Source organism: Callospermophilus lateralis, chromosome 13, assembly GCF_048772815.1.
Source record: "Callospermophilus lateralis isolate mCalLat2 chromosome 13, mCalLat2.hap1, whole genome shotgun sequence".
NCBI classification, from domain to species: domain Eukaryota; kingdom Metazoa; phylum Chordata; class Mammalia; order Rodentia; family Sciuridae; genus Callospermophilus; species Callospermophilus lateralis.
The window spans coordinates 102,594,230-102,618,689 of record NC_135317.1 but is presented as its reverse complement, the minus strand read 5'-3'; the positions used below and the strand labels follow the sequence as shown (position 1 = coordinate 102,618,689).

General features: G+C 35.0%; 1 protein-coding gene across 4 annotated transcripts in view; it reads left to right on the top strand.

Moving 5' to 3' along the window:
• Positions 1–24,460, top strand: part of Rabgap1l (RAB GTPase activating protein 1 like) — a 612,968-nt gene that overhangs the window by 91,664 nt on the left and 496,844 nt on the right. For all 4 annotated transcript variants that reach the window (XM_076872863.2, XM_076872862.2, XM_076872861.2 and 1 more), the window contains exons 8-10: positions 8,471–8,537; positions 18,735–18,837; positions 21,659–21,825. In XM_076872863.2, coding sequence (XP_076728978.2) covers positions 8,471–8,537; positions 18,735–18,837; positions 21,659–21,825 — 337 coding nt within the window. The remainder of the gene's footprint in view (positions 1–8,470; positions 8,538–18,734; positions 18,838–21,658; positions 21,826–24,460) is intronic.

Sequence of the window (24,460 nt, the reverse complement as noted above, 5' to 3'; positions counted from 1 at the left end):
TTGTAGTTTATCATCAGCATAATTCCTTTTATCCTCAACTTTCTGAATGTAGTCTCACATTCCTGCAACCTGTTTTCTCACCTGAGTCTAATGTTCCCCTTATAATGGTTTCAAATGATGGCTGTTTTCTTTCACTTCTTGTAATTCTGGCCTGGAGATGTAAGTATTCCTGCTTATTCTTGCTTCTTTTACACTGTTATTTCTCTTTTCTTCTAAAATCTTAGCTGTGAAGTTCAAGCTTTCAGATTTTACTGTCTGCTAAATTCACTTGTTTCAGCTATCTGTGAATCCTTGGGATTACCATTGTTTTTTTGAAGATTTTTAGTTTCTGGCTCTGACATTTATTTGTTTAATTATTTTTATTTAAAACATTTCTCTATTTTTTTTGTCCGTGAATAAGTGGAATTGTCTATTATGTAGATGTTATGTCATATGTAAAACCTTGGAGGAATTAATTTAAAATCTATTAGAATTAATAAACTAGTTAAGTAACAGAAGATCAATTGATAAAAACTCAATTGTACTTTTAAGGATTGGCAGTGAAGTATCTGAATGTAAAATAAAGATGGAATTTTATTCTTTTTTATGGCTGAATGGTATGCATTCATTTATTGATGAACACTTAAATTGATTATCTATTGTGACTGTTGTATATGTGAATAGTGCTAAAATAGGATAGTGCAGACATCTCTTCAGAATAATGATTGCATTTCCCTTGGGTATATATCCAGTGTTGGGACTGGTAAGTCATGTGGTAGTTCCATTTTTCAATTTTGTGAGAAATTGCCACACTCTTTCCTATACTGGCTTACTATGCTATACACTCACCATCCGTGTACAGGATGCCCTATTCTCCATGCCCTCATCAGGACTTGGTGTCTTTTGTCTTTCTGATTGTTTTAGTTAGCCTTTTAGTTTCTGTTACTAAAAGACCTGATGAGTGATTTTAGAGGAGGAAAGTTCATTTGAAGGCTCATGTTTTCAGAGGTCTCAGTCCATGGGCAACCTGTTCCATTCCTCTGGGCACAAATAAAGCAGAACATTATGGTGGAAGAGTGTGGTGAAGGCAAGCAGCTCACATGATGATCAGAGAGCAGAGACAGATACTCCACTAGCCAAATACAAAATATATACCTCAAATGCATGCCCCCAGGGACCTACCTCCTCCAGCCATACTCTACCTGCCTTCCCAGTAGGGGATTAATTCACTGATTACGTTAAGGCTCTCATAACCTAATCATTTCTCCTCTAAACCTTCCTGCACTGTTTCACACATGCGCTTATGGGGGACATCTCACATCCAAACTGACATTGATGATGGTCTCTTTTAAGTGGAGTGAGGTAATGCCTCATTGTGGTTTTGATTTGGATTTCCTTGATAAATAATGACATTGAACATTTTTCTATAGGTCTGTTTGTAGGTCCTCTTTTGAGAACTATTTTGGTTCTTTGTCCATTTGTTAATTGGATTATTTAGGTTTTATTCCCCCCTCAGTTGATTTGACTCCTTACATATTCTATATATGAACCCTTCATATCCTTCATTTTTCCCACTCTGAAGGTTGTCTTGCTTTGCTTTGTTGATTGTTCCCTTACAGGGTCAGAAGCTTTTTAGTTTGATATAATCTCCTTTGTCTATTTTTATGCTTCTTCTTTGTGTTCTTGGGGTCCTATTTAAAACACCCTTGCCTAATTCAATGTTCAAATGATGTGTTTTCTCCTAGAAGTTTTATGTCTTACATTTAATTCTTCAATCCATTTAGAGTTGATTTTTGTATATAGTGAGAGATAAGGTTTAATTTCATGACTCTGGATGTAGATATCTGGTTGTCCCAGCACCATTTATTAAAGGGGCATCTTTTCTCAGTGTGTTTTCTTATTACCTTCATTGAAAGTCAGTTGGTAGTAGATGTGTGAGTTCTGAATGTTCTGTTCTTTGTCATTTGTTTCTCTGTTTTTATGCCAATACCATGCTGTTTGGGTTAATACAGCTTTGTAGTATTTTTTCAAGTCATGTAATGTAATGCCTTCTGCTTTGTCTGTTTGCTCTCAAGAGTGAGGAAATTGGGAATTATTTATGGTTCTGTGTGAAGTTTAAGATTTTTTTCTCTATTTCTGTGATGAATGTTTGATCTTAGGCTTTTCTTTATTGGAAGGCTTTTGATAGCTGCTTCCATTTCATTACTTGATGTTAATCTATTTAGGTTTTCTATATCCTCATCCAATTTAAGTAGATCATACGTCTCTAGGAATTTGTCAACATCTTCAAGCTTCTTTCTTTGACTATAAATTTTCAAAATAGTTTCTGATAATCATCTGAATTTCAGTGGAGACTGTGGTGATATTTCCTTTTTCAGCTCTCATTTTATTTACTTGAGTCTTCTTTCTGTCTTTATTTTGGTTAATTTAGCTGGGGATTTATCCATCTTGTTTATTTTTTCAGAAAACCAACTCTTTGTTTTATTGATCCTTTATATTGTTTTCTGTTTTACTGATTTAAGTTGTGATTTTAATTATTTCCTGTTGTCTTCTGCTTTGGTCTTGGTTTGTTCTTCTTTTTCTAGGGTTTTGAGATGTAATGTTAGGTTGTTTATTTGGTCTCTTTCTGTTCTCTTAATATATGAGCTCAATGCTATGAACTTTTGTCTCTGAGCTGCTTTCATACTGTGCTATAGATTTTGTTATGTTGTATTTCTATTTTCATTTCTTTGTAAGATTTAAAAAAATTTCTCCTCTGTTTTGTTTTTGCTATCCATTCATTATTCAGAAGTGTATTATTTAGTCTCTAGGTGTTAGAGTGGTTTCTGTTTTTCATCTTATGATTAGATTAGAGTGATTTCTTATTTTCTCTCTTTTTTTAAATAGCTTTCTATAGAGACTAAGTTCTCTACATGGGTAGCAGATTTAAGGCAATACTAAGCATCTATTTGAAGTTGTATTTTCCCTAGTAATTTGTGCTAGAATTCTAGGAAATTTTGGGGGAATGTTGTGGTTTGGATAAATGTCTTCCAAAGGCCCATGTTTTAAAGGTTTGGTCACCAGCCTTTGATACAAGTGGTGGTAGGACCTAGTGGGAGGAAATTAGATCACCAGGGGCATGCCCTTGAAAGGGTTCTTGGGACCCTGACTCCTTTCTCTCTTTGCTTTATGGCTACCATGAAATGAACAGACCTCCTCCACTTATGTTCTCTTGCCGTGATATATTGTGTTGCCACAAGCCCAATTTAACAGGGCCAAGTAACCATAAACTGAAATTTCTGAAACTGTGAGCCACAAGAAATCTTTTAATAAGTTGGTTATCTCATATTTTATTAAATCAAACCTTGTTATAGCAAGACAAAGCTAAGAGGGAAGAAGTAGAATTTCCTATCTGCTGAATGAAGATGAAAGAATTAACTTGTTTGTATATATCTTTTGCTGATAAATATAAATTCTAATGGAGAGACTTCTTCTTTCCATTATTGTTGGCACCAAAGCTAGTAGAGTAAAATTATTAAGATCAACAACTATGGAGTCCTCTGTTATGGGTTTGAACCCTGCCTCTGCAGTGACCTTCTTGAAGTTATTTCACTTCTCTGGACTTCAGTTTCCAATTTCTAAATTGTGAATAATACCTGTTAAGATTGTTGGAAGAATGGAGTCAGGTATAGTGTGGGGCCTGTGACACTACCTGTAATTCTAGTGACTCCGGAAGCTCATGCAGGAGGATCACAGTTTTAAGGCTAGCCTCAGAAACTTAGCAAGACCCTAAGCAACTTAGTTGAGACCCTGTTTCATAATGAAAAAATAAAAAGGACTGGGGATATGGCCCAGTGGTAAAGTGCTTCTGAGTTTAAGACTGTTGATTGTTGTAAGGTTAGAATCAGTTAATGACTGTGAAGTATTTGCAATAGGCCCTGATGTGGAATAATGCTTAATAAAATGCTATTATACTGTTAGTAGTGCTCTTACCACCACCTTAACCATGATTTTTACCTTGATGATTGGTGCTCTGCATGTAATAATCGAGAATAAATAGCCTACAGAATCAAAGTAGACTGCTGCTGGGAGAAGGCAGATGTTGGCTAGATTTATTCAGAAACTATGTGGATAATAGGCAGTCCTTGTTTGGCCCAGTTATGATATGTATGAATATCTGTTGTCATGGTTTAGTTAAATAACTGTATCCACTTGTCTGCAAAATTCAAGTTTGTGTTATTGTGGTGTATTAACTGTGATTACATGAAATACAAACTTTACTGTTACTTCTTCTTTTCATAAGTCATAATGTAAATACATGATCAGTCACTGTGTCACTTTTTTCAAAGTGATAGGTCTCAGTGTGTTCTGTTATTCAGTTAACTTACAGGCTGCAAAGCATGTTGCATTGCTTCCTTGTCTCTTAGTGATAACTCCATGTGACATTTCACAAAAAATGGAAAACTGAAAGAGAAAACTTGGCACCCGAGATAAAAATGTAGCAAAGAAGTGAAAAGTAATAGAAGATATGAAAATGGTGATAGTAAATATGAAGACAAGCTGAGACCTAGGTGTCCATGAAGCTGGGATGTGAACCATACTGAAGAAGTCTGCTGAATTCAAAACACATGATAAAGTCACTCCAATGTCTTTTAGTTTAAATTTCACTTGGAATAGGAAGCTGCTCATGGTTGAATTGGAGTAACTCAACTTCTTTTGGTTGAAGACTATTAAAAAATTACAATAAGTTTTGCTAGCATTGAAGCCAAGTAAATCTAGTTACCACATTGAAAGGGAATGGTATTACTAGGATACTGGAGTTCAAGCATCTCTTCAGCTAAATTTTGAAAGCAATATGACATAAAGAATACAACTGAAAATATTCAGACATCATGTCAAGAAGCAACAAAGAACAGTATGTGTGTAGTGTGGCAACATCTGTAGTACACTGTAGAAATATATTTTCAGGATTTGAATAGGACACATGCAGACTGATTCTCTGTGGGAATGTTGACACTGCTGCTATTCAAGGGACTCTAGATAAGCAGCAGAGGAGCTTAGGGAAGATGAACCTATCAACGTGAGTATGGATAGTGGTTCTGTTGAAGGTGGGGGGAAAGAATGTCTCAGAGGTGACTTTGGCAAAATCTTTACATTAGAACAACTTTTGGATATTTTACAACATCGAAAATGCAAAGACTAAATGGAAGCTGATCCAAAATCAGAAAGGAATATGACAATTTGTGTGAGGCACTTGGTTCCATCCTCAGCACCACATAAAAATACATAAAAAAATAAAAGAACAATACCTTTGTGTCCAACTACAACTAAAAAATAAATATTTAAAATAAGCCATAAATACAATAATGAAGTAATGTTTGGCTTAAAGTTAAAACATTTGATAAATAGGAGCTTCTATAATTAATATATTTATTGATATAATCTCATTTTCAGGAGGTTTGATTTCAATTTTTGAGTCAGGTCAGCTATTTACTGTATAATAAATAATGTCTAGTGTGGGTCCATTCTTCTTTGTTAACATTCTGTACTTACAGGCACCATAGAACTTGCTATATGAAATTGTAATTGCCTGTTTACTTATTTTCCTTCCCTACTAGACTGTGAAAGTCTTGAAAAAATAGGTGGGATATGAGTTTGCTTTCTACCTTACCAAGTAAGTTTATAAAAGAAGGTTGAATGCTTTGAATTCCCCAATGAACTGCTTAATCTTCACATTAGGGGTTTATGTTTCTCATAATATCCGTCTATCTAATTCCCTACACATTATTCCTAATAGATCTTGCGGGTCTCCACAGAAGCCTTGTATGCTCTGATGAAGTATAGTTTTGGAAATTACTAATACAGTTTGATAGAAAAAATATGTGATTTTAGTGCTAGAAGAAGTAAATTTTAGTGCCTCTCCCATTTTCTAGAAGAGGAAGCAGAAGCCTAAGGACTAGGTGCTTTCTTTAAGGTCACACTGCTGGTTGGTGGCAGGAATTTTTAAATTCATAAGCCAGGAAGAGTAGTACATTAAAAGATCATCAAGCTAAGGTTAATAAGTATTGCCATTTAAGGGAAATTCAAACCTCTAAGGCTCTTTTTGTGGTAAAGTTTGATACAGGAATATTATGCTAAGAAAATATAAAATTTTATCCATTTTACTTGGATGTGCTTGGGAAACAAAATAATATAAAATTTTAAATTTTTTTTAAAAAGAGCCAAAAGAAAGAAGAGAGGATAATTTTAAACTGTAAGCATTGGTTCCAAAAGGGATTGAGGGACATAGAGAAATTATTATTTTTCAAACGTACAGTGCTTTGGTATTTGTTAACTTATTACGATGAATGTATAATAGCTTTGTAACTTAAGCAACCTTATAATAGTTAAAAAACAACAAAACACCATAATATACCCATGGGAAATGCAAGCTTGAGCAAAGTTTGCAAGAAAGTAGGAGTCAGATCTGTCCTCATTAACCTTAGTTGAGGAGACCAAATTTTACATCTGGAAAAGAATTAACTCTTTTATTAAAAGCAATAATACTGTATAATACCGTGAATTGTGTGATTAATTTCATTAAATTTATGTAGACAGTATTATAGGAGTTTATGGACAAGAGATTGTAGCATTGTATAGTAATCATTTAAGTTTTGAATACTAGAGTATAATTATTTCTGTTATACTAGATTATATTTTGTTCAATGATACAATGATATCTTTGAAAGTTATCATCAAAACTTATAAACTTTAATTGTGGTATATGTCCAAGATAAAGTTGGATGCCAGAAAGGATCCTCAAGCACTCACAGGACATATGTATTTACTACTTCCCTTGCATGTATTGGAATAGGACTAGAAACAAAGCTTGTTCATGGAAAAGAAGACCATGCTGCTGGGAAAGTGAACTTCAGGAAAACAACAAGAATTAGATTAAGGGTTGACTGACAAGCTATCACTATTGTGAAGTTTTAAAAAGTGTTATGTTTAATACAGTTACGTTCTTTACCCTTGTGTAACTCCATAGCATATCTTCAGATTTTGGGAAGATATGATGAAAACATTATTAAGTGTGAGTATGCATTGTTGGCAGAGGAATGCTGTACAGATTACATTGCTTCTTGAGTTATGGAACCTGTTTAACAGCGGTATGAATTTGGGTGAATTGTTTAACTTCTCTGAACTTTACTCTGCCAACTTATAGAATGGAGTTAACAATAGTCTTATAAATATAAAAATCTTGCGGCTGGGGATGTGGCTCAAGCGGTAGCGTGCTTGCCTGGCGTGCGTGCGGCTCGGGTTCGATCCTCAGCACCACATACAAACAGAGATGTTGTGTCCGCTAAGAACTGAAAAATAAATATTGAAATTCTCTCTCTCTCTCTCTCTTTAAAAAAAAAATATAAAAATCTTAGATTTAGGCGAATTTTAGTGCTTATGAAAATGATTTACAAATGAATGGTGGTGTTGGTAGGATTCCTGAAGCTTCTCTAGCATCAGGAAGCACAGAGTAAGTAGTTCATATAACTTTTTTTGTTTCTTTTTAAAAATATATTTTTAATATATATATTATTACTATGTGTCATAATTATACATAGTAATTGGGTTCATTTTGACAAAATCGTTGCATATAAGGAATTTGATTTTGAGCTACATTCTCTACCCTTTTTCCTCCCTCTCCTCCCACCTCTACTCTATAAAACTTCCTTTCTTCTACATATACAGAAAAGTGAAATTCCCTTTGGTATCTTTATAAATATGATTTTATTAAATTCATCCTATTTGTCTTCCCCTTTCCCTTCCTTCCTCCCTCACTTTTGTTCATATAATTTTTTTTTAAAATGGTATTTTTTTTTAATATTTATTTTTTAGGTGTAGATGGACACAACACAATGCCTTTATTTTTATGTGATGCTGAGGATTGAACCTGGGTCCTGTCCGTACTAGGCGAGCGATCTGCCACTGAGCCATAATCCCACCCCTTTGTTCATATAACTTTTATTTAAAAAAACTGAGGATATAGTATGACTATTGAGGGTTAAGGTTTTACTTTACTTTCTGTTAATGTGATCTGATGCAGAGAGAGCTCAATGTCTTAGACTTGTTTTCAGAAATTTAATTTTTAATTTTGCTGGGTTAATTCATCTTGACCTATGTGTTTGGAATAACTTTAAGGCAAAGAAAATCTCTTTTGTATTCCTAGAAACTAATTCCAGTCTCACTACCATATTTTCTTACAGTCAACGAATTGTGGCCATTTTTATGAGGGTTTCTGATTTTGGTTATCTTTATATGCAAAATAAAGATCTGGAAATTTTGATAACTTATTTCTATGGGATTTTATTATATAGCTTAATGAATTCTTATTTTTGATGTTCTTAAAAAAGCTAAAGTTATTTGGAAGTGCAGAGCTCAGATGGTATACTTATTATAAAAAGGTTTTTTGCTCACTGGGCTTCTATATATTCCTGATAACCTTATTTCTCCTTTTTTCTTTCCCCAATATTTTCAGATGTTTTGGAATGTTATTAAGCCCAGGTCGAAACGTGAAGAACAGTGACATGCATTTACTGGATATGGTAATGATAATCTTAAGCACTTTAACCAAGTATAGATACTAGTTATTTTATATTTTTAGAGCATTTCCTATTTTGTCATATTTTCAGAATTGTTTATTTTAGCTATGTAGTATTAATAATTAAATTTGGATACTGATACTTAAATTATGAGGGAGGGATTTAGTATACTTTCTCGTTAAACAAGCATAGGCAAGTTGAAAACAAAAGAAGGACAGTGTTATGATAATGTCCATCTGTTCATCTCTTTCACTTAGGAAAATGTCTCTTCTTTGATCTTACAATATCAAGTATATGATTTTAACAAGCTTCTCCAAAGTGGATATGGTGCCTTTATTTTAATGCACTATTAATTAGAGTACTGTGATGTTTTCTTTAAAGCATTTACCTGTCTCAATTTGGTTTTGATTATGTGTCCTTAGCAAAGTACATTTGCTTTATTTCAGAAGTGCCCTTAAAGATGAACACAGTATTTGGGGTAAAAGTAGCAACCATGTTGACTTTTAAACATCTTTTAAATTTTAAGATTGCATTTAATGAAAACTTTTGCTTTGTGACTTAGAAATGTTATATAGGAAATAATTACCTTCATAAAGCATTAATTTTCCTATTTAGTAAACTGAGATTTTTATGTTTAGTGGTAAGAGGTACTACATTTTTTTTCTTTCAGCTGTGCTTTGTACATGTCACTTAAATATCATTAATTATGTCAAGTTCTTTGAATTATTTCATGATAATGTTAATGCTGATTTTTTAGCAGTTATGGAATGCTTCATTCAGGCTTTGGGAATTTGTGTGCCAGTCATTGTGCGAAGTGATGGGATTGTAGATGTGAGTGGAATGTAGCTCTCTGTCATCTGGGGTTCATAGTCTTGTGATGGAAACAGACTTTTAAAGTATGTACCTGCAGCAGTGGGTTAAGTGGTCTCTCGTGGTACAGTGGGTCACAGAAATATATTGGTCAGGTAAGGGCAGCCAATTACACTGAATGTGGAAACATAAATTAGTTATTGATCCTTCTTTCTTCTATATCTCTCTGCAACATATCAGTAATGAATGTGGTTTTACCCTAGAAAAGCCATAGCATTCTGGAGCTCTGAAAATTCCATGTGGAGGTAATTGGGGAGCACTGAGGCATTAAAAACTTTTAACATCCTAGGTCCTCATTGTGTTTTTTCAGAGCTTAAAATGTCAAGACCAATGATTGATAGAGATTTGTTCACAAAACCTGAATTCAGATGACAGAATTATAGAGCAGGTGTGAACTTTTGTGGCCCCTTTGTCTTATCCAACTTGCAGAGTAGTCTTCACCCCTGAGACCTCAAAATCCAGGGTCTCCTCAGTATTCATGCTCCTAGAGAGAAGTGGATTTCCTTTGCAATAAATAGTGGGGTAGAAAGGGAGGATTTGTGTTTTCACTTATCAACAGTTGTGATTCTTTATTACCTAATGCTATGAATCTTTGTGATATCTTAATATGTGGTCATTGACCCTTGGCTGGATTACATCTAATAAAAAGGAACTCATTACCTTATATTGAAGCCTCAAGGACAGTTCTGGATTTTACAGAGTTATTTCTTTATAATCAGCTGAAATCATACTCCTTGTAACTTTGGCTAATTAGTCTCAGTTTTTTCCCTCTAGAGCAAGATGCTAAAATACTTCTGCTCCTTCTATGACACAACCCAAATGTCGTGTGAAACTGAAAAGAAGTCTTCTACCACTTTATTTGGTCAGACTTTGAAAAAGCATGCAATTACATTTAATTTAACTTAATAACTTGTGAGACTTTCCTATTTGTTTTGAACTATTCTTAAGCAATACTGACTTTTCCTCTCTGAATATTTTCTAATAAGCAAGGTGAATTGAGAATTTTCTAGTTTAATAAATCTGTAAGTGTAGTTTAAGATCTTCATGAAAGAGAAAGTGTTGGTTATAAATGAAGTGAGTGTTTTTGGTCAAATAGCTATATATATATATATATACCACTCATAAATAAAATAAAATATACAAAATTAGTTTGGGTAGGGCAGTACAAGTAACAAAGACTCAGTTTTCTTCTAGTAGGGAGGAGAAGAATATTTTGGTCAAGGAAGCTATAGTGTAGGAAAAAGGAAATAAGAATTTTTGACCCTTAGCTATTAATATCTAGGAAAAGCCTAATAACAAGCTACCAAGAAAAGCAGAAAAGATAGCAGAGCCAGATTTCTTGGAACTGGAACACAATTTAAAAAGTCCTATATGCTTCAGGAATGGATCTTTAAAATCAACCATTTATTAATACTAAACCAGAAGCTGTACCCACAATTAGAAGTACATTCTGACCCAGTATCCTTCTAATGTATGTATAAGAAGCTCAAGTTCTGTGAAGCAGCCCTTAATCCTCACAGGTGTGATGGACGCTGCTGCTTTCTCTCCTGCTTGCTCTGTCCCTGGCCCCTTCTGCCCCTTTCTTTTTGACCCCACTGTCTTTGCATCTTCCTCTTCTCATTTTCACCTCTCAGTATCTGCCTTTGTTTTTTATCTCCATGATTTATAATTTTTAAGGATTATGTGTATTTTCTTCATTTCTCTTTTTCCACTTAACAGTTTCCTAATTCTTTGCTATACTTACGTATTTTTTCTGCTTCATAATAACTTCAATATAACTGTTTTATATGTGGTGTTCATAGCCTAACTTCTCACTAAAACTTTTCAGCTTACATTGCTAACTGTCCACTTTCCTTGGTATTTGCTTTTTGAAAGAGAGATTTTGATTCGTGGAGCTTGTGTAGCTTATCTAGTTGGACTTAAGCACTGCAAAATTCCGGTTCAGTAATGGATTGGAGTCTTTTGGGTCAGAAACCCATTGCTGCTCTTAATGGGGGCCTATGTGGGAGCATGGACAGGGAGAGGGAGGGAAAGGGAGAGAGAGAGAGAGAGAGAGAGAGAGAGAGAGAGAGAGAGAGAGAGAGAGAGAAAGAGATAATGATAAGGCTATATATAATTTATATATTTATTTATATATAGGTTGGAGGTGCTGAGTGGGTTTTCTTTTTTTTATTTATTTATGTTTTAATTGATTTTTATTGTTGGTTGTTCAAAACATTACATAGTTTTTGATATATCATATTTCACACTTTGATTCAAGTGGGATATGAACTCCCATTTTTACCCCGTATACAGATTGCAGAATCACATCAGTTGCACATCCATTGATTTACATATTGCCATACTAGTGTCTGTTGTATTCTGCTGCCTTTCCTATCCTCTACTATCCCTCCTCCCCCCTTCTCTCTCTACCCCCTCTACCGTAATTCATTTCTCCCCCTTATATTTTTTTCCCCTTTCCCCTCACTTCCTCTTGTATGTAATTTTGTATACCCCTGAAGTTCTCCTTCCATTTCCATGCAATTTCCCTTCTCTCTCCCTTTCCCTCCCACCTCTCATCCCTGTTTAATGTTAATCTTCTTCTCATGCTCTTCGTCCCTACTCTGTTCTTAGTTACTCTCCTTATATCAAAGAAGACATTTGGCATTTGTTTTTAAGGGATTGGCTAGCTTCACTTAGCATAATCTGCTCTAATGCCATCCATTTCCCTGCAAATTCTATGATTTTGTCATTTTTTAATGCACAGTAATACTCCATTGTGTATAAATGCCACATTTTTTTATCCATTCGTCTATTGAAGGGCATCTAGGTTGGTTCCATAGTCTTGCTATTGTGAATTGTGCTGCTGTGAACATGGATGTAGCAGTGTCCCTATAGTATGCTCTTTTTAGGTCTTTAGGGAATAGACCGAGTAGGGGAATAGCTGGGTCAAATGGTGGTTCCATTCCGAGCTTTCCAAGAAATCTCCATACTGCTTTCCAAATTGGCCGCACCAATTTGCAGTCCCACCAGCAATGTACACGTGAACCCTTTTCCCCACATCCTCTCCAGCACTTGTTGTTATTTGACTTCCTAATGGCTGCCAATCTTACTGGAGTGAGATGGTATCTTAGGGTGGTTTTGATTTGCATTTCTCTGACTGCTAGAGATGGTGAGCACTTTTTCATGTAATTGTTGATTGATTGTATGTCCTCCTCTGAGAAATGTCTGTTCAGGTCCTTGGGCCATTTGTTGATTGGATTATTTGTTATCTTATTGTCTAATTTTTTTAGTTCTTTGTATATTCTGGATATTAGGGCTCTGTCTGAAGTGTGAGGAGTAAAGACTTGTTCCCAGGACGTAGGCTCCCTATTTACCTCTCTTATTGTTTCTTTTGCTGAGAAAAAACTTTTTAGTTTGAGTAAGTCCCATTTGTTGATTCTAGTTATTAACTCTTGTGCTATGGGTGTCCTATTGAGGAATTTGGAGCCCGACCCCACAGTGTGTAGATCATAGCCAACTTTTTCTTCTATCAGACGCCGTGTCTCTGATTTGATATCAAGTTCCTTGATCCACTTTGAGTTAACTTTGGTGCATGGCGAGAGAAAGGGATTCAGTTTCATTTTGTTGCATATGGATTTCCAGTTTTCCCAGCACCATTTGTTGAAGATGCTATCCTTCCTCCATTGCATGCTTTTAGCCCCTTTATCAAATATAAGATAGTTGTAATTTTGTGGATTGGTTTCTGTGTCCTCTATTCTGTACCATTGGTCCACCCACCTGTTTTGGTACCAGTACCATGCTGTTTTTGTTACTATTGCTCTGTAGTATAGTTTGAAGTCTGGTATAGCTATACCGCCTGATTCACACTTTCTGCTTAGAATTGTTTTTGCTATTCTGGGTCTTTTATTTTTCCATATGAATTTCATGATTGCTTTCTCTATTTCTACAAGAAATGCCGTTGGGATTTTGATTGGCATTGCATTAAACCTATAGAGAACTTTTGGTAATATCGCCATTTTGATGATGTTAGTTCTACCTATCCATGAACAGGGTATATTTTTCCATCTTCTAAGATCTTCTTCTATTTCTCTCTTTAGGGTTCTGTAGTTTTCATTGTATAAGTCTTTCACCTCTTTTGTTAGGTTGATTTCCAAGTATTTTATTTTTTTTTGAGGATATTGTGAATGGAGTGGTTGTCCTCATTTCCATTTCAGAGGATTTGTCACTGATATACAGGAATGCCTTTGATTTATGCGTGTTGATTTTATATCCTGCCACTTTGCTGAATTCATTTATTAGCTCTAATAGTTTCTTTGTAGACCCTTTTGGGTCTGCTAGGTATAGAATCATGTCATCTGCAAATAGTGATAATTTGTGTTCTTCTTTTTCTATTTTTATGCCTTTAATTTCTTTCGTCTGTCTAATTGCTCTGGCCAGTGATTCGAGAACTATGTTGAACAGAAGTGGTGAGAGAGGGCATCCCTGTCTTGTTCCAGATTTTAGAGGGAATGCCTTCAGTTTTTCTCCATTCAGAATAATGCTAGCCTGAGGCTTAGCATAGATTGTTTTTACAATATCGAGGTATGTTCCTGTTATCCCTAGTTTTTCTAGAGTTTTGAACATAAAGGGATGCTGTACTTTGTCGAATGCTTTTTCCGCATCTATCGAGATAATCATATGGTTCTTATTTTTAAGCCTATTGGTGTGGTGAATAACATTTATTGATTTTCGTGTATTGAACCAGCCTTGCCTCCCAGGGATAAATCTTACCTGACCATGGTGCACAATTTTTTTGATATGTTTTTGTATCCGATTCGCCAGAATTTTATTGAGGATTTTTGCATCTAGGTTCATTAGAGATATTGGTCTGTAGTTTTCTTTCTTTGAAGTGTCTTTGTCTGGTTTAGGAATCAGGGTGATGTTGGCCTCGTAGAATGAATTTGGAAGTTCTCCCTCTTTTTCTATTTCCTGAAGTAGCTTGAAAAGTATTGGTATTAGTTCCTCTTTAAAGGTTTTGTAAAACTCTGCTGTATACCCATCCAGTCCTGGGCTTTTCTTAGTTGGTAGTCTTTTGATGGTTTCTTCTATGTCCTCAATTGATATTGGTCTGTTTAGGTTGTCAATATCCTTCTGACTCAATCTGGGCAGATCATATGACTTAAGAAATTTATCGATGCCTTCACTATCTTCTATTTTATTGGAGTATAAGGATTCAAAATAATTTCTGATAATCTTCTGTATTTCTGAAGTGTCTGTTGTGATATTGCCTTTTTCATCCCGTATGCTAGTAATTTGAGTTCTCTCTCTTCTTCTCTTCGTTAGCGTGGCTAAGGGTCTGTCGATTTTATTTATTTTTTCAAAGAACCAACTTTTAGTTTTGTCAATTTTTTCAATTGTTTCTTTTGTTTTGATTTCATTAATTTCAGCTCTGATTTTAATTATTTCTTGCCTTCTACTTCTTTTGCTGTTGTTTTGCTCTTTTTTTTCTAGGATTTTGAGATGAAGTATTAGATCATTTATTTGTTGGTTTTTTCTTTTTTTAAGGAATGAACTCCAAGCAATGAATTTTCCTCTTAGAACTGCTTTCAATGTGTCCCATAGATTCCGATATGTTGTGTCTGTGTTTTCATTTATCTCTAAGAATTTTTTAATTTCCTCCTTGATGTCTTCTATAACCCATTGATCATTCAGTAACCTATTGTTCATTCTCCAAGTGATGCATGATTTTTCCTTACTTCTTTTATCGTTGATTTTCAATTTTATTCCATTATGATCAGATAAGATGCATGGTATTATCTCTACTCCTTTATATTGTCTAAGAGTTGCCCTGTGACATAATACATGATCTATTTTTGAGAAGGATCCATGTGCTGCTGAGAAAAAAGTGTAACTGCTTGATGTTGGGTGGTATATTCTATATATGTCAATTAAGTCTAGGTTATTAATGATGTTATTGAGTTCTATAGTTTCCTTATTCAACTTTTGTTTGGAAGATCTGTCCAGTGGTGAGAGAGGTATGTTGAAGTCTCCCATGATTATTGTATGGTGGTCTATTAGACTCTTCAACTTTAGAAGAGTTTGTTTGATGAACATAGCTGCACCATTGTTTGGGGCATATGTATTTATGATTGTTATGTCTTGTTGGTGTATGGTTCCCTTGAGCAGTATGTAGTGTCCCTCTTTATCCCTTTTGATTAACTTTGGCTTGAAATCTATTTTGTTTGATATGAGTATGGACACTCCTGCTTGTTTCCAAAGTCCATATGAGTGATATGATTTTTCCCAACCTTTCACCTTCAATCTATGTATGTCTTTTCCTATCAAATGCGTCTCCTAAAGGCAGCATATTGTTGGGTCTTGTTTTGTGATCCATTCTACTAGCCTGTGTCTCTTAATTGGTGAGTTTAAGCCATTAACATTTAGGGTTATTATTGAGATATGGGTTGTTCTTCCAGCCATATTTGTTTATGTTACTAAACATGGTTTGTTTTCCTCTTTGATTTTTCCGCCCCCCTTTACTGTACTACCTCCCGCTGTTGGTTTTCATTGATATTTTCCATTTCCTCTTCCTGTAATATTTTGCCGCGGATGTTTTGAAGAGATGGTTTTCTAGCTGCAAATTCTTTTAACTTTTGTTTATCATGGAAGGTTTTAATTTCATCTTCCATCCTGAAGCTTAATTTTGCTGGATACACAATTCTTGGTTGGAACCCATTTTCTTTCAGTGTTTGAAATACATTATTCCAGGATCTTCTAGCTTTCAGAGTCTGTGTTGAAAGGTCAGCTGTTATCCTGATTGGTTTACCCCTAAATGTAATCTGCTTCCTTTCTTTTGTAGCTTTTAAAATTCTCTCCTTATTCTGTATGTTGGGCATCTTCATTATAATGTGTCTAGGTGTGGATCTCTTATGATTTTGCACATTCGGCGTCCTGTAGGCTTCTAGGATTTGGGATTCTGTCTCATTCTTCAAGTCTGGGAAGTTTTCTCTTATTATTTCATTGAATAGATTGCTCATTCCTTTGGTTTGGACCTCTATACCTTCCTGTATCCCAATGACTCTTAAGTTTGGTCTCTTTATGTTATCCCATATTTCTTGAATGTTCTGCTCATGGTTTCTTAACTGTCTTGCTGAGCTGTCTATGTTTTTCTCCAGTTGAAATACTTTGTCTTCATTGTCTGATGTTCTATCTTCTAAGTGTTCTACTCTGCTGGTAGTATTCTCAATTGAGTTTTTAAGTTGATTTATTGTTTCCTGCATTTCTAGGATTTCTGTTTGTTTGTTTTTTATAACCTCTATCTCCCTGTATAATTGATCTTTTGCTTCTTGGATTTGTTTATGTAATTCATTGTCAAAGTGGTCGAAGTGATCTTTCATTGTCTGATTTTGCTGTTTAATGTCTTCCTTGAGATCCAGATCATCTGAAGCATGTATATCCTGAATTCTTTATCTGACATTCCATCTGCTGCAGATATTACCTCTTCTAAAGTTGAGTTGACCCGCATTGCTTGTGGTCCTTTCTTTCCTCGTCTTATCATACTGATCGCGTTTCTTTCTGCTTGGTGAAACTGTTGTGTTATTGATTTTTCCCCCTATATATTTATATTGCTCTTGTATAGTTGCAAAGTCTCCCTCGCAGGCTTTGGTGGTGGTTCTGCCCCTCCTCCCAGGCAGGCCCTGGGCCTGTTCTTTCGGTGGGCCTGTTTTTTCGGTGGTCGCAGGTCCGCCTACCTTGCAGGCGCGGGCAGCGGCTCTGACCCTCTGCAGGCCGCTGGGCCTGTTCTTCCCGTGGGTCGCAGGTCCGCCTCCCTTGCAGGCGCATTGGGTGGCTCTGCCGCTCTGCGGGTTGCTGGGCCTGTTCTGCTGGTGGGTCACAGGTCCGCCTACCTTGTAGGCGCGTGGCAGCTTTGCCCCTCCCCCAACCGGGCGATGTGTCTGGCGGGGCTGCTGGGCCTGTTCTGTTGGTGGTCACGGTTCCGCCTACCTTGCAGGCGCATGGGGCAGCTGTGCCCTTCCGCGGGTTGCTGGGCCTGACCTGCCAGTGGGTGGCAGGTCCGCCTACCTTGCAGGCGCGTGGGGCGGCTCTGCCCCTCCACGGGTTTCTGGGCCTGATCTGTCGGTGGGTCGCAGGTCCGCCTACCTTGCAGGTGCAGTGGGTGGTTCTGCCGCTCTGCGGGTTCCTGGGCCTGTTCTGCTGGTGGGTCACAGGTCCGCCTACCTTGTAGGCGCGCGGCAGCTCTGCCCCTCCCCTAACCGGGCGATGTGTCTGGCGTGGCAACTGGACCTGTTGTGTTGGTGGTCACGGTTCTGCCTACCTTGCAGGCGCATGGTGCAGCTGTGCCCTTCCGCGGGTTGCTGGGCCTGACCTGCCAGTGGGTGGCAGGTCCGCCTACCTTGCAGGCACGGGGGGTGGCTCTGCCGCTCCTCCGGTTGCTAGGCCTGATCTGCTGGTGGGTCGCAGGTCTGCCCTGATTGGATTTTCAAATGATGAACTTTAGTGTACTTTGTGTCTGGAAGGCAAGGTTCTTGCACTCAAGCCATATAATCTAATCAGTGAATTTTTACTAATATACAGAAAATTATACATACTGATTACCAAACAGGTTTTATAGGGATTCTGAGAAGCATCTGTGAGGGAGGTAATAATGCAAAAAGGTTTTTCTCTTTGTTTCCATAAACCCTTTTAGCACTCTATTTACAACAAAAGAAAATACCGAGTATTGCAATACTGTAGATACTATTCTTTCCATATGCATATATTTGTATGCTTTTGTGTTGTTCTCTCATGCTGCACCCTTAATAAACCTGAGTGTTAATTACAAGCCAAAATTGGTCTCCTAATATTGATTTACAATTATTAGAAAGTATATGGATGTCTGACATGGATAATAGAGGAGCAATAAATTTAGAGGAGCAATAAATTTGAAGGTATTACTTACTATAAAGAAATATTTTAGGAATATATTAAAATTGGGTCTATAGTTTTAATAGAGACTATGTTTATCCTTATATGGTGAGGTAACTAAGATTCTGACAACCAACATAAGATCAAGTTAAATTTCATAGCATCATTGTGCTTTTGTGATTCAGCATGTTTGACCATGCCTCCTTTTATCCAAGAAGTGCATGTCTCTACACAGAAACTATGTTCAAATAAAGCTGTAGAAAAATAACATTAAATAACATTTAAGGAAATATATTTGTAGGGTGATAAAAACTTACAAAGAAAATAAAATATCTGTTCAATTGTGAATTCAAATTTTAATATGTGAGATAAAGTAAGAAGTAATTTAAAGCAGTGATTTTCTTGATGTGCAAATTATCAGTGAGTACTGTTTGAATTTTACAGGAATCGATGGGAAAGAGCCATGATGGGAGAGCTTATGTTATTACTGGCATGTGGAACCCTAATGCACCAGTGTTTTTGGCACTTAATGAAGAAACCCCAAAAGGTGACTGTTCTTAGTAGATCTCTTATTATTTGTTTTAAACTTCAAAATATGAACAATCTTGTATTGTTTTGTTTTGAGAAAAATTCCGTTGCTTATTTAAAATGCAGATATTCTTATTTAGAATTTAAGGTTTCCTTCATACTTTATACTACTATTGGAAAATACTTATCATTCAGAAAAATTCCCCCAAATACATGTGAATTAATTTTATTAGATTATGTAGAAGTCATTTGGGCTTTGTGCTTCATTTATGATTATAGAATTGATAAATGCCAACATTCTGGAATTTTGCATATCTTCGGTTACTATTATTATTTTGTACCAGGGATTGAACCTAGGGTTGCTTTACCACTGAGCCATATCCTCAGCCTGTTTTTTATTTTTTATTTAGAGACAGGGTCTTGCTGTGTTGGTTAGGGCCTCACTAAGTTGCTGAGGCTGGCTTTGAACTCACAATCCTCCTGTTTCACCTGGCTTCAATTATCATTTAACCTTTTTTATATTACAGGTTACTTACTTTTTTTCCCCTCATTTTGTCAATTATTGGTTGTAGTATTTTGATCTTTGGGATCCTAGCAATATGTATATATTAAGGACTTCATTGGTAGTAAACATTTTTTCTCTGGTTACATGTTGTTTTTTTTAAATTTTATTTAACATGTCTAGTGTTGGATAGAAATTTATAAATAATTAATAGTCATGTTTCTCTTTTTTCCCATTTCGTTTTTTATTCCTATTTTGTCCAGCATCTGCTAACTGCCTGTGTTTTTTTGCCCCTTCATACCTGTCTGCCTTTAAAGTAAATTTAATGTTTTACTTGATGAGTTATAGTCTTACCCTAAATACTTTCTTGTCATTCAAACAAATATTATATTTAGAATACAGTGGATCGATTTGTTTTGTATTGAATTTTATATCATTTAGTTTTTATCCACAGTAGATTTTTGGTTAAAGAGAAGAAGCATTAATGAATATTAATATGGAAATATATTCTAATGAAGAACATTAAAATAATTATTATTCTTTGTTTTCCTTAAAGAGAGTACTTACCAGTCTTTTAAATTGCATGTATTTGATAGTATAACAAACTATCTGAAAGTGAGGGTTAAAAAGAGAAAGCCACTTTTTATATTTTTAGCAATAAATTATTCTTACACTTAGTTTATTTTTTGAGACAGGCTTGTAAATACCAGTATATAATTTCTTATAGTCATTCAGAAAACACAAAAAATGAGAAAAAGAAGACAGATGGATAATTTTGAAGAATAAAATATAGGAATTTCAAATATTAAGTTATAAAAGTAGCTCCTACTTGCTTTTAATGTAACACATAGTTCTGTTTCATTTTGTATTTTAATATACATTTCATCCTCAAATAAAAGATAATTTATTTATAATTTATCTATTCTATTAAAACAACAGTGCTATATCACAGTAATATTCAGATTCAAAATATAATACATTTTAAATTTAAAATTATTTCATATGCTACACAGACATGTTGCCTTGATTTCTAAATGCCTTGATTTCTAAATTTCCATATGGTGTCCTTAAAACTATACATTACTCACAGAATCCATGAGTTATGTAAGGTTTCAGTTTTACAAAAGATTGTTATGCCCTAAGAGATGAAATGTATTGGATCCTCCACTGTGCTCAATCTAGTTGAGTATTATTCTGTATCCTCTGTTACTCTCTACATTACTCCCTTTAAAGCCCTCTAGTTTAGGAAAAATGTCTAGAACATATTAGTTTCTTTTGAATTGGCAAGTGTAATACTGTGTTTAGTATAATAAAATGTCCAATTTATGATATCAGTGTAAGTGTAGTTAATGAGTGTAGATTTTATAAAATGTCTTAAAAAACAGTATTAAAGATTTCTTCTAATGGTGGGCTTGTTTGTTTTCATTTTTCCTTGAGAACTAAAAAACAGTGGATAAAATTAATTAAAAAATTTTAAAGAGGGGCTGGGGTTGTGGCTCAGTGGTAGAGCACTTGCCTTGCACATGTGAGGCACTGGGTTCGATCCTCAGCACCACATAAAATAAATAAATTAGTAAAACAAAGGTATTGTGTTCATGTTCAACTAAAAAAATTTTTAAAAAAATTTAAAGAGCATCAAGGAAATTACAAAGTGGAATGGAATGACCAAGCTATAACTAAAAAAGTAACAATTTCTCTTATTTTGCTTTTTAAGATGAAATAAGAATATAATGATATAAGAAATCTGATAGTTTTCAAGTAAAGAATATCCTGAAAATTTTATTTATTTAATTTTGATGGTTCTAGTGATTGAATCCATAGCCTTGCCCACACTAGTGCTCTACCATGAAGCCATACCCTTGGCCCAGTTTTTATTTATTTTTATATTAAAGTTGAGATTTGAGGAGTGGAAAAAGACAGCTGTCAGGAACTTCAGACCCTTGATTAAGATAGGATCATAAGTTCTGAGAAACAGACTTGAAATACTTAGTTACCTATTCTATCGAAGTGATAAGAAAAAAAATAAGAAAAATGGTAAGAAAGCATTCAAAAATAAATATATAGAAAGTAATATTATTGTAAAGAACCTTAATTTTGTGGCTTGGGTCGTGCCTCAATGGTAGAGCACTTGCCTAGCATGTGTGAGGCACCACATAATAAATAAGTCCATAAATTAAAGGTCTATCAACAACTGAAAATATGTTAAAAAATAAATAAAATAAAGGTAAAAGAATTTAAAATAAAAGAAACCTTAATTTTTTTTATAAGTGAGGGAATATTGTTGTTTTAATCAAAGAATAATAAAGCCAACATAAACTCCAGAATATTTCTACCACAGATAAGCGTGTGTACATGACGGTGGCAGTGGATATGGTGGTCACAGAGGTGGTGGAGCCTGTCCGTTTCCTCCTGGAGGCAGTGGCACGTGTGTACCCTGCAAATGAGCGTTTTTGGTATTTCAGCAGAAAGACTTTCACGGAGACTTTCTTCATGAGGCTGAAACAGGTGGGACTTTTTTGTTCTCTTCATGTAGTAACATTTTTCTTTATACCTTTTATTTTTAATGCCAAGATTAAATGCCTTAAGTAGCAATAAAAAGTAATATAATTTCTAAAAAAAATGAAATGATATTTGAAGTCAGCCAACAGTACTTTTGAAAAATCTACATATAGTCAATATACAAATTTAAAAAACTTGGGTTAGTGTAATCATTATGTACTTTTTTTTTTGTAGCAATCTGAAACATGTAATGTTGTGAAGAATAAACAATAGAAATACTGACTCTATATAAAACAGGCTTTCTGTCTTTTAAATAAAATTACTTGAAACAAAGAAAATAGAATTCAGAAATGCCATATGCTTATAAAGTTACAATGAAAAAATTTCCTAGACATACCTAATTGCTATAGTTATTTCTGGTTATAATTTTTAATATGTTATTTGGCTTATCACTAAGATTATAAAGTTATTTTCATATTAAATGTACAAAATTAGGTTTCCTATGACATCCTTAAATTAGTCACTATTACTAGGTAAAACTTTTTTTTTGTAGTAAATGAAGAAGGTAACAGTAAAAAATAATTTGAATTCTAATAAGATTAGTTTGTAAAATCAGAGTAAAATGTTCTGTTTGAATAATGAAAATCCTTAGTATGGTGTTTTTTTTAGTATGCTCACTTTTCTAGGTTTTAAAATACTTGCTGCTTCATAACTATAACATGCAAAATGCAGTGTGGCAAAGAAAGCACCAACACAATGAATAAATATAGAAGCCATTTACCCATTTTCATATTAAAACATAACTTGTCATAACTCAGTTAGGCTTCATTAAGAAGATACTTTGCAGTTATTGTGCTTTTCATCTTTCATACAATTATGATAGCTGTGTTTTGAGTCAGCTTTTATTATGTGTGGACTGTTTTTGCAGCATATTATAATGAATGTTATGTGAACAAAATTCAAAACTTCAGTTGCCTGATCATCTTTTAGAGTTTTGTCATGAGGTTTCTTTCCTTTTCTCTCTCCCATTCATTCTTGAAATTCCAGTTTTGGAAATCAGGATTGGGTGCTAATTCCCCTGGTGTTGAAGATTAAATGCCCAAGAAATTCAAGGCAAACATAAAGACCAACAGAGATAGGGAAGAAGAGCTGATGCCAATGGGGGATATGTCTTATCTTTTTATAGACCCCTCACCCTCTCTTTTTTATTGTATAGGTGCCCAAAGGCAGGAAAGAGTAGCCCCAGGAGGGTAATGCCTTGTGTCAGGAAGTGTGATTCTTACCCCTCACTGGAGATGTTAACAGCCAGTTGAGCAGGGAAGTGTTATCCAGAGGTGTTAGTATCCCAATTCCTTTTCCTTGAAAATCAGTCCCTGTCTTTCCTACCTATGCTTTGCCCCGTCTCACTTTTATCCTATTCATCCTATCCTGCCTTCTTTTCTTCCTTTCTTCCTACCTTTTTTTTTTTTTTGATAGTTTAGCTGTTGTCACTATCAAAGATTTCATCATTTTGGGGCTGGGGTTGTCGTTAAGTGGTAGAGCGCTTGCCTAGCATGTGGGTTCAATTCTCAGCACTACATATAAAAAAAATAAAGGTCCATTGACAACACACGCACACACACGGGTGTGTGTGTGTGTGTGTATACATATATATATAAGATTTCATCCTATATATTATATATATAATATATATAGATTTCATCAGTTTGAGCCCAAAGGATTATTCAAAATTGTTTAACAGTTATTAAAGGACAGTAGTGACAGTAAATTATGAATTCTACCTCTTGGAGGCCTGGGAAGGAGTTAGGTTTTTATTGGCCAACTCATGCTCTACTCTGTGCTCATGTGTGCACTTTCTTCCCTGACATCGTGCATGTTTGTGTGTGTGTGTGTGTGTACATGTATAAAGTGGATTATTATTAAACATTATTTTTATATTTTTAAAACCGCTAATGTTGAATGACACTGATAAATACCATGAGAGTTTTCTTAATGATAAAACATTAAAAATGCTACATGGGCCAGGCATGATGGTGCACTTAGTAATACCAGCAGCTCTGTAGACTGAGGAAGGAGGATAGTGAATTCAAAGCCAGCTTCAGTATTTTAATGAGGCCCTAAGCAACTTAGTGAGACCCTGTCTCAAAATAAAAAGTAAAGAACAGACTGAGGATGTGAGGATGTGGCTCCCTGGTTAAGTGCCCTTGGGTTCCATTCCATCCCGGTACAAAAAAAAAAAAAAAAAAAAAGAGATTCATTCATAACACAGTTGTTCTAAATATGAAACTGACTTGAAGTGCATCTTGAATATGAGGAATATGGTTTGCAACGTTAGTATCATATTTTATGTTGAAGAAAAAGTATGAAAATTATGGAAAATACATTATCGATTGGTTCATACACGAAGGCATACCTGCCTTAAGCAGAAATAATATAATTGAAAAAATTGAAATCAAGAGAAGCTAAATGAATTGTTAAAATTCATATTGTTAGTTACAATAAGAGCTGAGACTATAGTTTCTTATCTTAAGCCAGTGTATGCTCTTACCTTCTTCCCATAACTCCAGAAACTGGATTGGCTTATAGCTGTTGATGGTAATGTGGAGCTGTTGGTCTTTATTGAGACAACATTAGTAGGAAG